This window comes from Fonsecaea erecta, assembly GCF_001651985.1.
Source record: "Fonsecaea erecta strain CBS 125763 chromosome Unknown Scaff10, whole genome shotgun sequence".
Taxonomy (NCBI): domain Eukaryota; kingdom Fungi; phylum Ascomycota; class Eurotiomycetes; order Chaetothyriales; family Herpotrichiellaceae; genus Fonsecaea; species Fonsecaea erecta.
The window spans coordinates 227,765-245,785 of NW_017387253.1; the positions used below are offsets into that span (position 1 = coordinate 227,765).

The 18,021-nt window shown below is 52.8% G+C and overlaps 4 protein-coding genes across 4 annotated transcripts; 1 reads left to right on the forward strand and 3 right to left on the reverse strand.

Moving 5' to 3' along the window:
• Positions 1-545: 545 nt before the first annotated feature.
• AYL99_09812 (hypothetical protein) lies at positions 546-1,757 on the reverse strand (the record flags this gene model as incomplete). The annotated part of the gene is made up of 1 exon (XM_018841318.1): positions 546-1,757. The coding sequence occupies one exon, from the start codon at positions 1,755-1,757 to the stop codon at positions 546-548; it is 1,212 nt and encodes a 403-aa protein (XP_018689027.1).
• A 1,567-nt stretch (positions 1,758-3,324) lies between these two features.
• AYL99_09813 (hypothetical protein) lies at positions 3,325-5,582 on the forward strand (the record flags this gene model as incomplete). The annotated part of the gene is made up of 2 exons (XM_018841319.1): positions 3,325-3,587; positions 5,231-5,582. The coding sequence occupies 2 exons, from the start codon at positions 3,325-3,327 to the stop codon at positions 5,580-5,582; spliced, it is 615 nt and encodes a 204-aa protein (XP_018689028.1).
• A 3,096-nt stretch (positions 5,583-8,678) lies between these two features.
• Positions 8,679-9,839, reverse strand: AYL99_09814 (hypothetical protein; the record flags this gene model as incomplete). Its single annotated transcript, XM_018841320.1, has 1 exon — positions 8,679-9,839. The coding sequence occupies one exon, from the start codon at positions 9,837-9,839 to the stop codon at positions 8,679-8,681; it is 1,161 nt and encodes a 386-aa protein (XP_018689029.1).
• A 5,143-nt stretch (positions 9,840-14,982) lies between these two features.
• On the reverse strand, positions 14,983-16,218 carry AYL99_09815 (hypothetical protein; the record flags this gene model as incomplete). Its single annotated transcript, XM_018841321.1, has 1 exon — positions 14,983-16,218. The coding sequence occupies one exon, from the start codon at positions 16,216-16,218 to the stop codon at positions 14,983-14,985; it is 1,236 nt and encodes a 411-aa protein (XP_018689030.1).
• Positions 16,219-18,021: the final 1,803 nt, after the last annotated feature.

An 18,021-nucleotide genomic window follows, 5' to 3' on the forward strand; every position in this document is an offset into this window, starting at 1 on the left:
CCTGTTTTCCACATCCTATGGTCGATTGCGGGAGATATTGTTCTAACACAAAATATAATCCACAAATTTCTCTCTCCATAATACGTGTCCCACTTCTATGGTGGCTAGTGAACAAATAGCACCATCCATGCTCCCTGCTCGACTATGAGACACTCGGTACGAAGACAACTGATAGTACTCCATCACTTGTGTCGGCACAGCTAGGGTGCACAACGCACATTTGCGCACAGCAGATTGGCAAATGAAAGCAAACAGTTGAAGGAGTGACTCCAGCAATGGGAACGAATCAAGGCGATCATATGAAAAAGTCACGGGAATGTTTGCAAAGGAATTGTCACCTTGAAAAGTAAGAGCTCCAGGCAGCGAATCATCAGTTACCGTATTTGTGGTGGCTCATGTACTGGCGTGGTCCAGTAACGGCCAGCCACCGCAGACACTACTGATATCCTCCGGGTAAGTGGTAAGTGGGTGAGTGAGTGAGTGACTGATAGAGAGAACTGCGATATCCAGAAATGAACTCATGTGAGCCACGCCCACGCCCGTATTTAAGCCGACGCCACCGATACCAGAGTGCCCTCGTCCACCAAAGTAGACTCTTCCTCATCGTCCAGCAAAGTGGAGTTGTCACCGTCAGCTTGTAATGTAGACTCGTCGCTGTTGGACGCCCAAGCATTTCTTCCTCCATTGTCTTCAGCAGCCAGGGCGTCAGGATCAGGGAGCTCATCGATGACGAACATTAGTTGTTGCAGCAGGGTCGGAGCAAACTGTTCGCAAATATTCAAGGTATACTGCCCACATGCCCATCTGTCCAGATTGTCCCTGAACCTCATTGTGAAGAAAATGTCCCGATAGTATGTCGCCGTGCCATGGATGCCTATCTCAGGATAATGCACGCACAGAGCGGCATGTCTATCGTCACTAAAAATCGAGAAACCGAGGGCTCTCCGGTGCAGCTCTGAAGCACGACCCGCTCGCTGATAGAGGTCCACAATGCCACGTGAGGCGACGGTCATGGCGTGGACGGCGGCTCGGTCGGCAATATCGCAGGCTGCGGTGCCACATTTGACAAAGCTGGTCAGGAAAGGGAATAAGATATTGTTCCTTGGTGCATAGTAGGATGTCGCTGAGAGGTTGCTGTGGAGCTTGCGCTGTTGGACCTCTGTGAGGACGGTGGGCCGGAATCCGTAGGTGTGATCCGGGCGAGGGGCAGGGCCATAGAATGGCACTGCTTGGTCCCACTTGAGGTTAATGCAGTCGATGAAAAGGTCGCCACGGCAAGAGTATTCCACGCTTGACAGCGAGATCAGGGCCTGGACCTCCATGAAAATATTGAGGCTACGGAGGCCGGATCCTCTGCTGTGAGGTTCCGGCATACTCGCCAGGAGCGCGCGCTCCTCTCTGGTAATGCGAGGCGGCAAGACAAGTTGGTCGCACATGTCCTGGTCGACCTGTACAAGTCCAGCCGCCGACGATTGGGCAAAGCCACCTCTGAGGGCCAGCTCACTAATGTAATTGGGGTGATCATAGGGTGCGTATTTGCCTCTTTTCTTGAACGATGAGCTAGCTGCTGGACGTTGGGTCGACAGGTCTTCGTACTGGGCAGAGAACTCGTACTCTGACTCGTCTTCGGGGTGCCCTATTAGCCACTGCTGAATGATGACGGCGCCGTGGGACTTGCTTGAGGAAGAGCGACGTTTGATCTGGCATGCTTCGAGTTCGATAGACGCTCGGCGCTTTCGAGGCACAATGTGGGTCATGAGGGATGAGGGGGTGCAAAGTTCAAGGGTTTGTAGGGATCTGAGCGTGTGGCGAGCCAACAGGTAGGAATGATATGCCGGATGAGAATATTGGCCGATGCCAAAGTGCTTGATCAAAGACGACCAAGGTTGAAATGAGAAAAGTTGAAACGAACGAGAGATGGAAGAAGAAGGAAAAGAGAATCCAGACGCAGGAGAGGGTCAGTTAAGGTACAGCAGAAGCACATAGCTAGAGGAAAGAACAGGGCGAGGATGAGGGAGGAGGGAGGAGGGGGAAAGAGGGGCTGGGGCCTTGTCTCTTGCAGACCTGTGTGTAGCTCAATGGTTATTGACGTTATCCGGCTCATGATGATGGACGTCTTCCTGATGGCATGTATAGGCCAGGCATTCTTGACGACTATATCAGCTATATATGTGATGCGGTCACTACATGCTCTGTGCTGTGAGCCCTGTGGTCTGTATACAGTTTAGTGTTGACGGAGTCGCTGGACGTCGGACTTAAGTAACTTCCGGGTCGGGAAACGCTGGCGATGTCTGTCCAAACTGCGTCAACTCTTCGCAAGTTCGTGTTTATATCACTCTCAGTGCTATTAAGGCGGTGGGGATACACACTTCAGTGCTATCAAAGCGATAGGGATAAACACCTCTTCCCCCTAGCCCAAGGAAATCTAGCCAGCGCTTCTTCGGTAAGCCTTTCTTGCTGAGGGGCATAGAGTGTAAACTTCGCACCCTTCCTTCTACGATCGGCCTATCAACCCTTTCGAATATCGACCGTCACGAACGCAAATCTCGATTACGGATACAGACTTCAGATACATAGGAGCCCGCGACGATAAGAGATCTTCCACGTCTCCTGAACGCAGTCTCAGGGGAAAGAGCAGGACTTTTATCTATGGAGGGGAAGGCGAATGGCTTTGGACTTAAGACTACGTACACCTTTGTATCGATATATTTGGACGCTCTCAGGGTAGGACGAAGATCGTATCCCTATTGCTGCTGAACGGGGTATAGGACAAGAGAGTAGGAAATCTCTTGAGCTGGACAATAGCCCTGACGCGTATAGTAGACGGTGTACCTTGTTGTTACGTGAGTGGAGATGGAGATAGGTGCTGTGCAGACGCGCCAGGACCAGGCTTTGACGCGTATAGGCTTGACCACCTGACCAGACCGCCTAAGGATGTACGAATCAATCAATCAATCACAGCCTCAGCCCTTCTCCACAGCCAGGTGACTCGTCAGAGCATGAGATCCGTTTATTCCACGATGCCTGCACACTGATTCAGACGAGGGGCAGCACATATAGCCAGGCGAGGTACTGTGAGGTAGGTCTGAGGCACATGTTGCACAAAGATATCCAAGTAACAGTGGCAGGAGCCAAGCAGACAAAGTTAGGTAGGTCTGAGGAGACTCTAAGGAGATACACCTATCATAGGGAGAGACTTGTGCGCTACACTTTCATTCTCCCTTTTTCTGCCTCATTCTCCTCGTCTCTGTCGCCGGAACGACAATTCTCAGGATATCTATCCTCCTTTGGCAAACAAAGAACTATTATACCTCAGTCCACGCCATGGCGCTCTGCCCAGTCGACGACTTCATGCGAGAAATGGACATTTTCGTCAAGGGATATCCTGCCATCCTTGGCCACGACATCGCCGACACCGTGGAGGCTTTTGGTTCTGAGACTGCGGCAGTGTTCAAGCGCGGCATGCGGGTGTTGGCGTTTGCCCCAGCCTCCTACCACAGCGGGGAGCCGCGATACGGCGGATCTCAGAGGTTCCGACTTCTTGAACCCAGCTGTCTCCAGGCACGGGACGAGACTCCTCCCAATAGGTTCCATGATTGAGCCCCGCTGGTCTGGGACCACTTCCAGATAATCAACTGAAGCTGTCGGTGTCACTGCTCTCACGTCTAGCCTCCTTCTAATTTGCTTTCTAATCTTCGCGTCTAGGGGCCAATGGCGTCGCTGCTAAGTGCCTGGATGAGGTCGACTCTAGTTATCCCATCCTCGCATCGTTGTAACTCATCGGCTCCTGGATTATTGCCGTCGCCGGTGAAGTCCGGCGCTGACGACTCGATTCCTCTGTTTCTGGATTCTCCAAGCCTGCAACTGGTCGACTGTTAATCTGCTGTTGACCGGCTCAGAGTCTAGGAGTGTAGCATCATCTTCTTCTTCATTACCACTGTCAGTCTTGTCCACTTCGTTATCTATCTCCCAGTCTTCATCTACAGCTTGATCAGTCAATTGCTCGAGACATCCTTCAAACAGTTCCTCGTAATCGTCTGGATAACTTCCGTCCTCGATTTCTTGAAGTATATCCAGGAATTCTACGGATGAACTTGATGCATGTAGCGATTCCAATGCCGCCTCCGTGGTTTTCGCCTTGTCCAACATGATCTATGGCTGCTTCCGCGTGTAATCAAACTTTTCACACTTCTCGATATTGGAATATATCTTGTTCCGACAATCATGAATCAAATGGACGTCTTTGTCGGATACGCCAACGACATCGTTCGCCCACGTCCAACCTCTCGAAAGTAGAAGGGATTAGCTCGCAGCGGTGCCTGGACACACCCATGCCTTGATTCGCGTTGGGACTCCAGCAACTTCGTTCAAGATGCAATAACCGGCCAGTGGTCTTGCTTGGCCGTCATACCCCTTCACACACAGGGACGTATCTGGGATCGACTTCGCCTTAGCTGCAAAGGGCCATAGCCATCGTAACCACTAACCAGCAGCTCGAACAGCGTCCATCTTCTGGTTATAATCCTGTCTCAACTGATTTCGCAGCATTCTCTTAGATCACATCGGCCTTCCAAATTACCCTCGCATCCCCAAAACTGCTGAAATACACCGACTGGTCAAACGGAACGGTGTCTACTGGCTCAATGGCGGCGAACCACCCAATGCCCACAATCTAGTCCAAAGCGAAGGATGGCCGTTCAACAAAGTCGAAAAGATTGGTTGGGCGGAACAAAAGGTTATAGAAGGACCTGATCCAACTACACGTCTGGATCTGTTGGACCTAAGGGCAAAAGCAAAAGTAAAGGCAAGGGTAAAGATAAAGGCAAAAACAGGGTCGAAGAGGAAGACAAGATTGAAGAGCAAGACGAATAGCCATAGGTTGTATAGTCACTTGACTGTATAAGTACCTAGCAACCAGATCTTCTACCTGCACTTCTAGCATTCCCAAGTGCCACCGTGCCTTCCTGGGATCAATCAACGAAGGAGAAATCGCAACGAATTGTCTTTGAAGCTATCGGCAGCGTGGATCCGCGGTCTCGATGCTCGACGATGCAATGCAGAGACGATCTGCCTGTGTCTCTCAAATCATCGGACAGGAACGGAGCCGTTCAATTCCTACAGTCATTCCTACTCCGACAGAACGAGTGACTCCTGCATCAAAAAGAGTGCAAATGTCTCCGAACGAAAGAACCTGACAAGATACCAAAGTGGCCATAATTAACCACCATAGCCTGCAGAATGCAACTCCGAGCCTTCAGGATACAACCATTGATGCACGGAGTCCTCTTCCGAACACGAACGCTCTCTTGAAATTCGCAGGAAATCTCATTCTCAAATGGTGCAAAGCCACTGGCAACAATGTCCGTCGGGCTGAATCGACTCCTGGAGAAGCGGCGAAAACCACCACGTTCGGAATTGAAAAGGCTGCCACGACATTTCGAGAACCGAGCAACAGTTTCCCGGCTCACACTCCTGATCTCCTAAGTCTCCAGCGTTGGGCTGTGCTCAATCGACTCAACAGCATGGAGCGTACAGAGATGGACAAAATATGCCTCTATAAGCACTGTTCGAGACGCTCTTGAGGAATTTCACAAATTACATAGCGGGAAAAGACACCAACTCGAGGCGATAAAGTCAATAATGGCGGCGGTTGTGCTATCGACCACTACACGCTCGAACGCCTACTCATTAGTTCAATTCTAGGAATGAAATGATGGTTGAACGCTAATACGATCCTCGCCGGCATTGTAGCCTATCGCAGGCATATTCTTACGGACGGATTTTGGGTTGTTTCAGCCGATCAATTAGAGTCTTTTCTCACCACGGAGAAGATCCCCAGTTCCTGGTCTCGAGAGGCTGGAGTCCGCAGGTTCGTTCCAGCGGGTGAAGGAAGGCATTGGTGGTTGATCTACATCAATCCATCCGAGAGAACTGTTTATGCGATCGACTCTCTCTTCAACCGAACGCTCATGAGCAATACAATCAAAAAGGTTCTTGATTTGATTAAGAACTTGTTGTTCCACACTTAATGGATTCGGGTCCGTCCAATTTGGGTCTATATGACCTTTCTTTCCACAAATGAAGTAGAGTAGGTGCACCTGTGGATTGCGTCCTCGATGCCGCCACTCTCTTGGGCCGTGATCACATCATGCAGCGGCTTGTCCACCCTTGGCTTGCACGACGACACCCCCTTTGTCGGCGGCGGACAAACAAGGCTTGCTGATCTGGGGTGCGTCTATAATCCAAGACCGCCAATGTCTCCGATCCCTTGGCTCCTAGGAGCCTTTCGACTACAGATCGCCCCGTGCTGTGGAAGACATCGACACCGCCGCAAAGCAGGACGAGATGACCGTGAGAGCTGCCAACCACGTCCCCGGCAAGGTTCGACCGTACCTGGATGTCCTTACCCCGTTCTGCACCGCCGAGCAGAACGGCCAAGTCGCCATCACTATGCCATTGAACCACGCGTCCCCTATTCCAATGGTCAGACCAAACTCGTTGTCGCCCCGGAGGGCGCTGAGAAGAAATGGGAGCATGTACAGCAGGGTAGCACGTCCACCCCATCAATTTTCCACCCCTTAGATTTGCAGCAACTTCCACTTCAACAGCGAATTTCTTCAGCCATAGTCGTTTAATTGCTTTGATTCTACTAGTAGCATGCGAAAGAGTCGCGAATATTGTGAATTTGAGCGTGGCACAGTATTCGGACTTCATTTGGCTGGAAAATCACAGCGCGAAATCGCAACACTTGTCGATATCCCTCGCAGCTCTGTCTAGTATATTATCAATCACCTTGAATCACGTAGCCACCAACGCACTGGAAGGCCTGAAAAGCTCTCAAAACGAGCGCAGAGACGAGTCATTCTATCGCCAAAGCCAATCCTAGGCATTCTTACCAACAAGTGGTGCAAAATTGCGATCTTGACGTCTCAATTGATATAGTTCGAAGGGTTCTCCAGGCTTATGGTCTACGCAAATGGCTATCTAAAAACAGGTCTCAATTAACGGCCGAGCACGCACGCTCTCAAATTCAAAGAATGGTCTTAGGAGGACTATTTGATCCGATGAATGCTCGATCCTCCGCAGATCTGGGATCGTTCTCGAATGGTTACTTCGCACACCAGGCCAGAAATGGAACAAAGAATTCATCACGCCTAAAAGGTAGAAGCCAGGATGGCTCAGTCATGATTTGGGCAGCGATCCTGATGATGTTCAATGGCGGACGATGATGGGTCAGAAGAGCTTGTGGACGCAGTCGACGTGGATAGTGTTCCGTTGTCTCTGCCTCTTGCTCCAGACTACTACACGGCTGATATCTGCCAATGTCAGCAGATGACCACCTTCCTGTGAAAGCCGTTGTGTTGAGGCGTGAGGCGTGATCTGATCCCCTACTCTCGGACCCCAGTCTCAGCCTTGTCCATTCTTTGTTATGATTGACGAGTCCACCGGTGTCAGGCAACTCGGGGAGCTTAGGGAGCCTGGGTAATTTGGGAACTTCCGGTAACAACTTGGGTAGTTTCGGTTTGGGCAGTAAATCTTCTGATGCCTATGTTCTATCGCGAGACTGGGAGGCCAAAAAGATGGGCTATTCTGCGAATTCCCATCTTGAAGTGCTTGAAGGTTATATTAATGCCTGCTAGGGCCCAGGTACCACCCTCATGCATGACAATGTTCTTATTCACAGCACAAAGAAGGTTCAGCAGTGGTTTGAAACCCCGGCTATTACGATGCGAGACTGACCACTATCTGCGTCGAATTTGAACTCTACCGAAAGGCTCTGGACAACAGGATTAACGCTGTAATCGCCGCAGAGGGCTGGTACACGCGATATTGCGCTTTTTTCTGTGTATCCCCTAGTTTATGTGAAAAATAGACTACGAGGCGTGAGCCCACTGGGACTCCTCAAGGCGCCAGCGAAGCGAAAAGAGACTTTCCAAGGTTGCAATAGGTCTGAGGGTCGTTCTAGAGGTCCTCCTGCACACAGCCCCAGACGTTGCCCTGGAGGTGGACCCGAGGGTTGTCCTGGTGATGGTCTTGAATGTCATCCTGGAGATGTTCTGGCACGTGGACCTGGCGATTACCTGCTAGGCACTAGGGCAGTCACTATTGCCGTCCACAAAGTGTATGGGTATTGTCGCCAAATAGGTGTGTTTTGCTGCAACTATACAGACCTATGCTCGACTGACCGCGACGAATTGCTGCCCACGGGGATTTACCACGCCAACTTTAACAGCGAGTCTGACTTGGGTCTGCGATACGATAGTTCCACCTTTTCCGTCCAATACCAGCGGCACCTTCGAAGGTTAAGGATTGCTTCGAGTAGAGAACTTCAAGGACTGGAGAAGGGTTCGGTCTAACCGGGGGCGATTCAAGGGTCGGAAAATCACGTGCCAAGACCCCGTCAGCTGAGATCGGAGTTATGGCACGTGACTGACATCACGCTAGCAAAGCGAGTAGAGTCCGCGTAAGGGTTCAACAGGCCTAGGGGCCGTCCTAGATATAGCTCTAAAGGTAGTCCTACATCCTGGAGGTGGCTGTCAGAGAGCCTTGGGGTGGGATCGTTAGACGAAGAGTCAGAGGGTTGAACACATATCTTGATTTGTACAAAGCTGTCCTTGAGACATCGACTTCTCGCACTGTTGAGGGCTTCTCCAGTAGTGCGAGAATAGAGGTCCTATTTATCTCCTTCTGTGTGTGCCTCGTGGGGGCCGCTTTGGCACTTGGGGCCGTTGGCCCCATGGGGTGTTGTCGGCCGGGGAACCCGGGTGACAGTCTGGGCCTACAAGGCGTCTTTCTTTCCTATAGGGGGTCCTTTGCCGGCGGTCCTTCTTTGTTTCCGTATCAGCTTGTTGTTGACTAGTCACGACGGGGGTATCCGTAGGCGTATCGGTGCGCTTGCGATTCGCCTGTGACCGTCGACCTCCCCTTTGGCCTTCGTACGTCCGTGCGAGTTCCTCGTGTCGTTGTGCGGAGCGCAGGACAAGTTCCTGACTAGTAATCTTTGGTAGCTCCCGGAGCACAGCGAGTTGAGTCTCTGGTCGGAGAGCCAGGAGGAATTCCCATGCATGTCTTTCTTCCTCTTTGAGAGTGGCTACGTCTTCTCGTAGGCGCGCCAGTGCCTTCAGGACTTCTCTTGCGCTTTGGTTATCGCTTTGATAGTAACGCCATAGCTTCCTGAGTGCGGATGCCATACGGTTCGCAGAGTCTTGTACGATATCTCGTAGGAATTCTGAGAACCCTATCCAAGTGGTAGGTCGGAGCGACTCTGGTTCTCTTAGCCATCGAGATGCCGCAATATCGCCTAGTGAAGTAGCCGCCTGGGCAATACGCTCTTTATCTGAGAGGCTTGGATAAATACCGAATCGCAGTTGCCATGCGTCGAGGTAGGCACGGAGCTCGCCGAAGCTTTGTCCCTTGAACTCCTTAGGAGGATTCGGCTTGAGATATTTAGCCGCGCGTTCCGGAGGGTCGTCCGCGTTTCGCTTGCGACTTGGTGGCGTGGTGTCTTCTATCTGTACCGGATTGCTTGGGGTCTCGCCAGCCAGTTCTCTCTCCATATTCTCAATCTCTTCAAGCCGTCTTTTCTCAAGTACTCTGCGTTTTAGTTCTGCGTGACGCTGCGCGAGTCTTGTCGCGCTGAGGTCTTGAGCTAGTTCTGGAGTTCCGCTCGATTGGGTAGTTTCACTACTCTCGCGGTCATGTGGCGAGTAGCGCACTTGACGCGTGCTTGCCGCAGGAGGTTCGGTGTGTTCCTCGTCGCTAATAGTAGCGTGGGACGCGTCTCGTGAGCTAGGCACAGTTGGTCCGCCCTCGCTGCGGTGGCGTGTTGTTGGTGCCATTAGTGCTTCAACCAAGAGACTATATCCGTCGTCAGGATCCTCGAAACAGTGCGAGAAGAATTGTCAGAGAGCCTTAGGGTGGGATCGTTAGACGAAGAATCAGAGGGTTGAACACATATCTTGATTTGTACAAAGCTGTCCTTGAGACATCGACTTCTCGCACTGTTGAGGGTTTCTCCAGCAGTGCGAGAATAGAGGTCCTATTTATCTCCTTCTGTGTATACCTATTGGGGGCCACCTTGGCATTGGGGGCCGCCTTGGCCTTGGGGGCCGACTTGGCATTGGGGGCCGCCTTGGCATTGGGGGGCGCGTGTTATCGGCCGGGGAGCCCGGGTGACAGTGGCTGTCACGGCCACAGCTAGGACAGTGCAGGACAGATCTGGATAGATCTGTCCCATGCTATGATTGGCTGGCTACAACTCTGTACAAGGCCCTGCTAGTACAGGGCTTGGCAGAAGGAAGCTTGGCAGAGGTGCTCGCCACACAAAATGGCGCCAGCACATTCCTTTCTTTCTTTCTTTCTTCCTTCTCTCTCTTCAGATTAGTCTCTTAGTACATAGGAATACACATCTTTGGAGCCATCTCCATCTTCCATGTGCCTTACCGTCACAGTGGCCCTCGGAGTGGTCTTGAAGGTGATCTTGTAGGTGATCCTGCATTTGGTCCTGAGGGCGGTCTTGGGGACTGCCTGTCGAGCACCAGAGATGTCGCCATCGCCGCTCACAAGGTGTAGAGGTATTGTAGCTAAATAGGTATTGTTTTGCTGGCAATCATAGAGACTTACGCTCAACCGGCCACGACGAATGACTACCCACCAGAGTCATATCAGTCTAGCGGTCTGCACAATAAAATGGACGTGTTGAACAATGGCATGAGTTGGCAGAAGTTTGTGCTGGAGATTTGAACGTCCTGATGAGAATCGAGGGTTCGGAGTGGTGAGAAAGCAGAGCAGAGCAGAGCAGAGCAGCACGTTGTGCTGGGAAGACAGCAAAGCAGGGAAGAAATCAGTGCTGAGACGAGACCGGGGGCATTCGATCTGCCTGGTTGTCTGCTCAGCCAGATTACGGAGGAAGGATAACCAATGCCCTTCCTGTTGCCATTTCCACCTCGTCGCCGCTACCGCTGTTACCAACTCAGCTTTCACCAACAACCCCACCACCACCACGACACCAAACCTCTACCAAACAGCCTCATTCTGTTTGTTTAGCATCATCCAATTCGTCTGTGAAACTTCCCCCTCAAAAAGAACCTCTGTAAGCCATCTCTGCGCCCCCAGGACCATTGGACCATTTGAAGATCCTTACCCGCTTCGCTGGCGCGTTGAGCAATCCGCAGCGCGTTCACGCGTCACAGTCTATTTGACAGGGGTTGAGAGAATGATGACAAGAGCATTGTCTTCCTGGAAAGATTGTTTGTGGGTGTTTGCGTTGGCTGAGATCCAGGTTCTTGCAGTTGGGTGGGCGCCCGTCTTGGTCTTTGTATAGACTTCTCTCTCTTGGTGGTCTTTATTCATACGGACAACGCTTTCAGCAAAGTCTCTCTGGTCAGTCAAGCTGAGGCGCGGGTGTCTCGCTCGGTCCGCGAAAGTGACACGGCCTTCTTTTCTCCCAATGCTACAGACAAGGCTGCTTGCACGACGATGCACGTCGTTTATAATGATGAGTCGGAATTCTCTGGCCCTTTGTCCTCATAGCGTCTCCCAGCGGACACAGTCGGGCACAGTCGCATCTGCGAACACCACACTGCCTCGTCATGCTCCCCATCTCATCCCCGGTGACGGCTTTGAGGCTCTTCCCGTGCATCAGAAGGTGAAAGAAGAGACAATTCCCAACGACAAGACGGGGGAGACTCTACCCTTCACGGCTCGACGACGTCTTCGAATGGAGGTACTGGCTCGTGGCAAGGCTCAGGCTCGGCTTTGGCACTGGTTCGACGCTCTGGCCTGTCTGGGTATTGGGTATGTTTGTCTCAACTTCTCAACTACTCCGTCCGCTTCTGATTCCTTTGTCCGTAACGACAATTTGCTAATAGTCAAGGACGCTTGTCTACTCTAGGATGCAACAAAGACCTCCTCCTCGCCCCAAGATATGCCCTTCTGGAGACGATCCTGCCAGTGAACTTGCCATATCTAGCCACGTTAAGTCCATTGACGCAGAGGACCATCCCGGCAAGGCGAGACTGCGTGTATTTCTTGCCACATCCAGATCCACAGATCTACGGGCGTCACGGACTTCACCAGTCCCGCCCTTCGCGCCAGTCGGCTCGACCCAACCCATTGGAATATCGCAGGCTGCTCCCGGACAAGGTGTTCAGCAAGGTTCTCTTGCAGCAGAGTCTGCATTGGGTTGTGCTAGGCCTCGACTTCGTCCGCTAGGCAGGTGTGGTGCAACCCGGTACATTTGTGTCCTGTCGATCCTTGAATGCCCACCCGTTAAGCACACATATCATATGCACTCTCCTAGACTTATGGCCCAACAATGTCGTGTTCGGCATGCACGTCCCCACCTTACTGTCCCAAGCCTCAGCAAGCGTAGATAGAGAACCCGTCGCCTCGCAGAGTGGTGGTGGACCGGTCATCCACGGCTAGTCGGCAATCTGCGATTTCAAGGGTCCGGGAATCAGACCAGCTGTCTAGCTAGCTGAAGGGTGAATGCGTTGCTTGGGATAAATAGCGATCGATAACTAGTTTACAGATATCGATGTCAACGCTTGAAGAGAGCTTCAAGGTTAACACGTGGGCAGCGCCCCTGCTCTTGGCCAGTTAGCTGACTTCGTGTTGCAAGAATCAGCGTCCTATTTGGAGCGTTCGTGACATTTGCGACCGATCTATACAGCTCTTTAGAAGATACGGACGCTGTTCAAGGGCGGCTGACTCTCTCGCGCCGTGAAAGACGGGTCTCACAACGACGAGCAGCATCTAGATCTAGCCGAAAGGGGTGTCGCTGTCGCTAATGGGGGCGGCCACCGTGATGACATTTCTGGCACGCTGCAGCAGCGGCGAGCGATCCTGTCGGGTCGGTACCGGGACGTGGGATGGTGAGCACAACACGATCCTTCTCTCGCTCCCTATCTCTCGCTATGTCTCATCCTTGACTGACAGATTGGTTCTGTATTTTTGGGCGTGCATCAGCAGACTATCAACCCCCAAAAATGGGCACCTGGATCCCTTTCCCCCCCACTGAGGCCCATCCTCGACCAAAGCCTCGAAACAAAAGAGAAGCGTGTCTCGGCTCGAGCGTTATTCCGACAGCAAACAGCTGCTCCTCGCCCTCGTCTCCTCTCTGGATCCCCGGGGAGCGGAGAGACTCTCGGTGGCAGGACATGTTGTCCGACGAGACGCATTTCTAGTCCAGTGGACGGCGTGCGGCCCAGTTGAGGGGGGTAGGCAGCGAGGGAGAAGGACAACAGAGCGAACGCAGGGGATGTGGCGGGATCTCCGGAGGATAGGACAGAGGACGGGGACCGGTATGCCATGCTTATGAGCACTGTTCAGAAGTTACCCGTTTGCAACTTCTACTCAGCATGCCCGATTGTTCCACATGGAGAACTTGTCAATGCCTGCCCTAAGGGACAACCCAGAAGACCGTGAGTCCTTCCTCGCTCGCTAGCTGGATGCAGCGCTTTGCACAAATGGTAGTACTCAGTTGCGACTTGCCCGAGCATGTCTCACCACCTATCCACCCACTTGCTCTCCGTCCAAGTTGGATGGTGATAGAAGCTCAGAGGCTCAGACAACAGCAGCAGCCCCTTCGAATATCAAGAACAGTACTCACGTGTGATTATATTCCCTTCTCACTCTGTTCTTCCTCCACGTTTTACTTTACGAGCCACTGACCAACTCCTCCGCACGGCGGGATTCTCGTCGCGGGAAACCCCTGATTCTACCTTACCTACGACGCCCGTGGCCTCAAGCTATGTACCTCAGTTGGGTGGAGATGAAGGAGATCCAGGATGCTGGCTCGCAATCGTCAAGGCAGGATACGCAGATCGGGCAAGCAGGGTTATCCTATGGATTTTCCCTCCAAGAACTGTGTGGCCGTGCACGCTGTAGTTTCAAATCCCCTTATCCTGGATGGATGTTCAGCGCCGGCACTGGGCGTGGTGGCTAGCAAGCTGGATGGCGAATGGACCAGTGATTCCAATGTGATAACGTCTGACCAGACGGGGGGCAAGGATGGATAGGCAGAAAGAACAAGATCAGATCTGCGAACAACAGCACAACACAATAGAACAAACACAAGAAACAACTTAATCGAGACCAGACTGCGACACTGGGCTCAGGTTGCGGGTTTGTTTTTTTCCATCTTTTTTTCTTTTTTTCCCTTCTTTCTGATTTTTCTCCTAGACTATCTAAATGAAGCCAAACGAAAAAGCCACCATCCACATGTATTCACTATCTTCAAGACCCAAAAAGACTTTGGCCATCAGCGGCAGCAGCAGCAGTAGCGGGAAGTGGTAGCGAAGTGAGAGGGATTGAGGCTGTGGTTCGTGCCGCCGCCGTCGCTGATGGATGGGGGCCGTGGGTCATGTATGGAAGGGTGCTGAAGACTCGGAGGAGATGACATCGATGTCGACTTCGACTTCCTAAGCTCGACAGGGATAGGAGCAGACATGGCCCCGAGACAACAGTAGGCAACAGCGTCTCCGGAAGACTTTGCGTGCCGGCGTACATGCCCTCGCGCGTGCGCACACACATGTATACGTCCCAGCGACCCGGCTCAACAGGCGTGTGTGTTGAAACGCAACGCCGTTTCGACATGGCTTGACATCTTGTTGAATAGATCAGAAGAAATGGTAGGAATAATTGTTGCAATCCATGGTTAAAGGAATGCCTCGCCGGACGGTCACCCCCTCTTGCACTTCTTTTTGTCTCCTTTTCCAAATCATTGTGACCGTCGAGTGTGTGTAGAGGTCGGCGACCTCGATTTGCAGCAACAACATGGCAAAACCGGGTGAATCAAAGACAGGAAAGACATAAGAGATGACAGGGCAAAGACCACCCCAACGGTCTTACCACTGCTCCATCAAGTCCCAACTCCACAAAGCAGGATCCGTCAGACTGCACCATTGTAGTCCGACCTCCCTTGTGACAGTAGCAGCAGCATCCACAGCATCATCATCAGCCACCTCTTCAACGTGCACCTCACATAGACCGCGGATCGTCTGCGAGGGGCGCGTCCGTATTTGGTTCGTGCCGCTTGTGCGGCAGGAATCGCAGGTAGGGGACGGGGGAGAGTTCGTCGAGGTCCATGGCGTGGATCCGCGCGCACCAGGACCAGTAGCCGTGCACGGCCCGGTCGTAGCCGCCGTCGTTCTCCAGCACCGTGGCGTTCTCGACCAGCACGCGTCCGTCTGGGAGTGTCACCTGGCGCACCTGCGGGCGTTTGACCGCCAGGTACTCCAAGATCGCTGCGGAAGAGACCTTGGAACAGTCCCGGAACGACAACACCTTGAAAGCCATGGAGGTGTTGACTTCTTTTTCGTCATCTGAATCCATCGGGGAAAGCAGCCCGTCGAGCCAGGCGAGGTCATCGACGGTGTCCAGTTCCAACGAGTGGCAGCTGTCCAGAGCGAGGGTGTGCAGCTTGGCGTGGTCCATCTGGCCTTCACGGGTTCTTGTGTCGTCCAAGGAGCCGAAGTACACGCCGAGCCAGTTGACGAACTGGACGTCGACGCCCGAGACGCAGCGGAGGCGCAGATCGACAAGGCGCGGGTTGGCACGGATCCAGCGCTGCAGCTGGACGCAGCTGGTGCCGGCGCGCTCGACGGTCAACTTCTCCAGATTCCGGAGGCAGAGCCGTTGGTGGTCGTTCTCCTCACCGATACCGACGCCGAAGCAGTCCCAGACGGTGTTAGGCATCAGGTAGCCCGGATGCGTCCAGTAGTTTAAGGGCAGGCACGGGTTCTGGATGTAGGGGTGGCACAGGCCGACGCGCAGCTCACGCAGCTCCGGGAAGCGCGTGGCCAGCACACACCCTAGCTCGGGCGACACCAGATCCCACATGAACAGGGTCAGGGCGCGCAGGTTGCCCCAGCGGCTGCTCCTATTGCACTTGGCCAGCACGGCGGCGGCAAGGTTGTTCTGAAGGCTGACCATGAGGCAGCAGCGAAACAAATCGGACGCCCGGATCTGCTGCTCGTTCTCAGCCTGCGCGAGGCGCCAACGCAGTGGGATGCACCGCCGCGGTAGGACGGCCTGCAGCACCCTGCGCTTGACGTCCGGGTGCTTGGGGTCGTCTAGCCTCATGCCATCAAAGTCTGCTTCTTCTGGGGTATCGTTGAGGTAGCTGTGCCCGGTCTTGGGTGCCTCGAGGAAGGCCAGCGCGCCGTGCAGCCGGTCGGAGAAGACGGCGAGCCGGAGATCGCTCGTCGTTGTCATGGTCGATGTGGATCTTTGGGGAGGATGAAGAGGTTTGTGGTGGGAGGACGAAGGTTAAGGGTCAGTAGGAAGAACCTTGTAGGCTTGGACGTCCGGAGCAGGGTCTTGAGAGGAGGATTGTCTGCGAGATTTCTGGTGGAAGTGTGCATGGAATATGGAGAGAAGAAGAAAGCCGGATCGTGAAATGGCGAGCAAGCAGCTCTTATAGGCACCTTGACAGGGGCGCGGTACATGGCGGTGGGTCGTTGTCGGCATCACTAAGTGAGGCGTATACCACAGCCGTGGACGGCCCACAGCGACACACATCTCCTGGAGTGGTCAACGACGGGATAGGGTCCATTATGTTGCGGACCATACCTAAAGGGGTCGGACAGACATGTGTGGCATTACTCTCCGTATCGTAGCCGCAAATAGAAGCAGGCAGACGGAATCATGGGATTTATTTGCGGATCGGCGAGTTGGTTTGTTGACCGCTGGGCTCAAGCTGAGAGTTGACCGTCGCCAGCCCGATCAAGTGATCATCCGGGAGCCTATAGGCAGGAGAGGATGGGGCATCTCGCAGGTCTTGAGCAGGATGTTGCACATCGCTTCGGAGCACTTCGCTGCTTATTGGTCAGGGAGCCGCCAGCCCAGGTGCCTTCAACCTGGAAAAACAGTAACATGACAGGGGATTTGCAGCGAGGGACCCCAGGGCTCATGCATCCAACTTTGCGTCGGTGTTGTTCCGACGCGGAGGCTCAAAACAAGAACAGGGAACCGAAGAGAGATGGTGGGAAGGGAGGTGGAGATTAGGGGACGCCGTAGAGCCGCATCAGTCAGGGATTGCAAGGAGGGAAGCCAGATGCAAACTGGAGAAGAGGGAGGAGCAGGCAGGCGGATACATACTCGGTACACCAATAAACGGAGATAGCGATGGCCTGGAGAGTAGAAGAGGAGGAGAGCTGATGGACATGGATTTGACAGAGAGTGAAATGTGAAATGTGCGACTGGGTGGTGGCATCAATGGCTGGCGGGACAACATACGGTATCAACTTTGGCGAAGGAAAGAGGAGGAGAGGCCGCCCACACTCAACTCCCTCGACTCATCTCCATCCTCTCTCCTCCGTGGCCCAGGGGGGATCTATTATTGCATTTATTTATTTATTTATTTACTTATTTATTTCATCCCTGCTATGTAGCAATATTATTCTTACCCTGCCTGACCTTGCCTGTCCTGACGGGGCCATGACAATGACAATGACATGCAATGTAATGCCACGAATGCCAAGCAAACAGAGGTGGAAAATGAAATCCCCATTGTGCGTCCCGTGGCAGACAGACTTCCATCCACGCCAGAAGTACCCAGACACCACACCACAGGTGCAGCTTTCATCCAGTCCATCGTTGTTCTGCTCGTGATTGTCATCAACATCATTATCATCATCATCATTATGGTGGACGTATCAGTCAATCAATCAAATCAATCAATCAATCAACAGCCTGATCGACCAAACAAGCAAGCAAGCGTAATGCAAGTAGCCAAAACCAACCAGCCAAACCCCCCTGTGAAATGTATGTACCGTACCGGCTCCAACGTCCCAGCTGCAGGGAGGGATTTGGGCTACATTGCCAGCCTCACAGCTAGCTTAGCTATACACAGGACACAAAACACAACAGATAGTGAATTAATGAACGAATGAATCAATCAATGAATCAGTGCATCAATGCATCATTGACCGACTGACTACCTATCCTTCTGAAGACCTATCTATTACAGTGCCTATCTCTCACCCACAAATTGGTGAAATGCTCCTATCGTTTGGC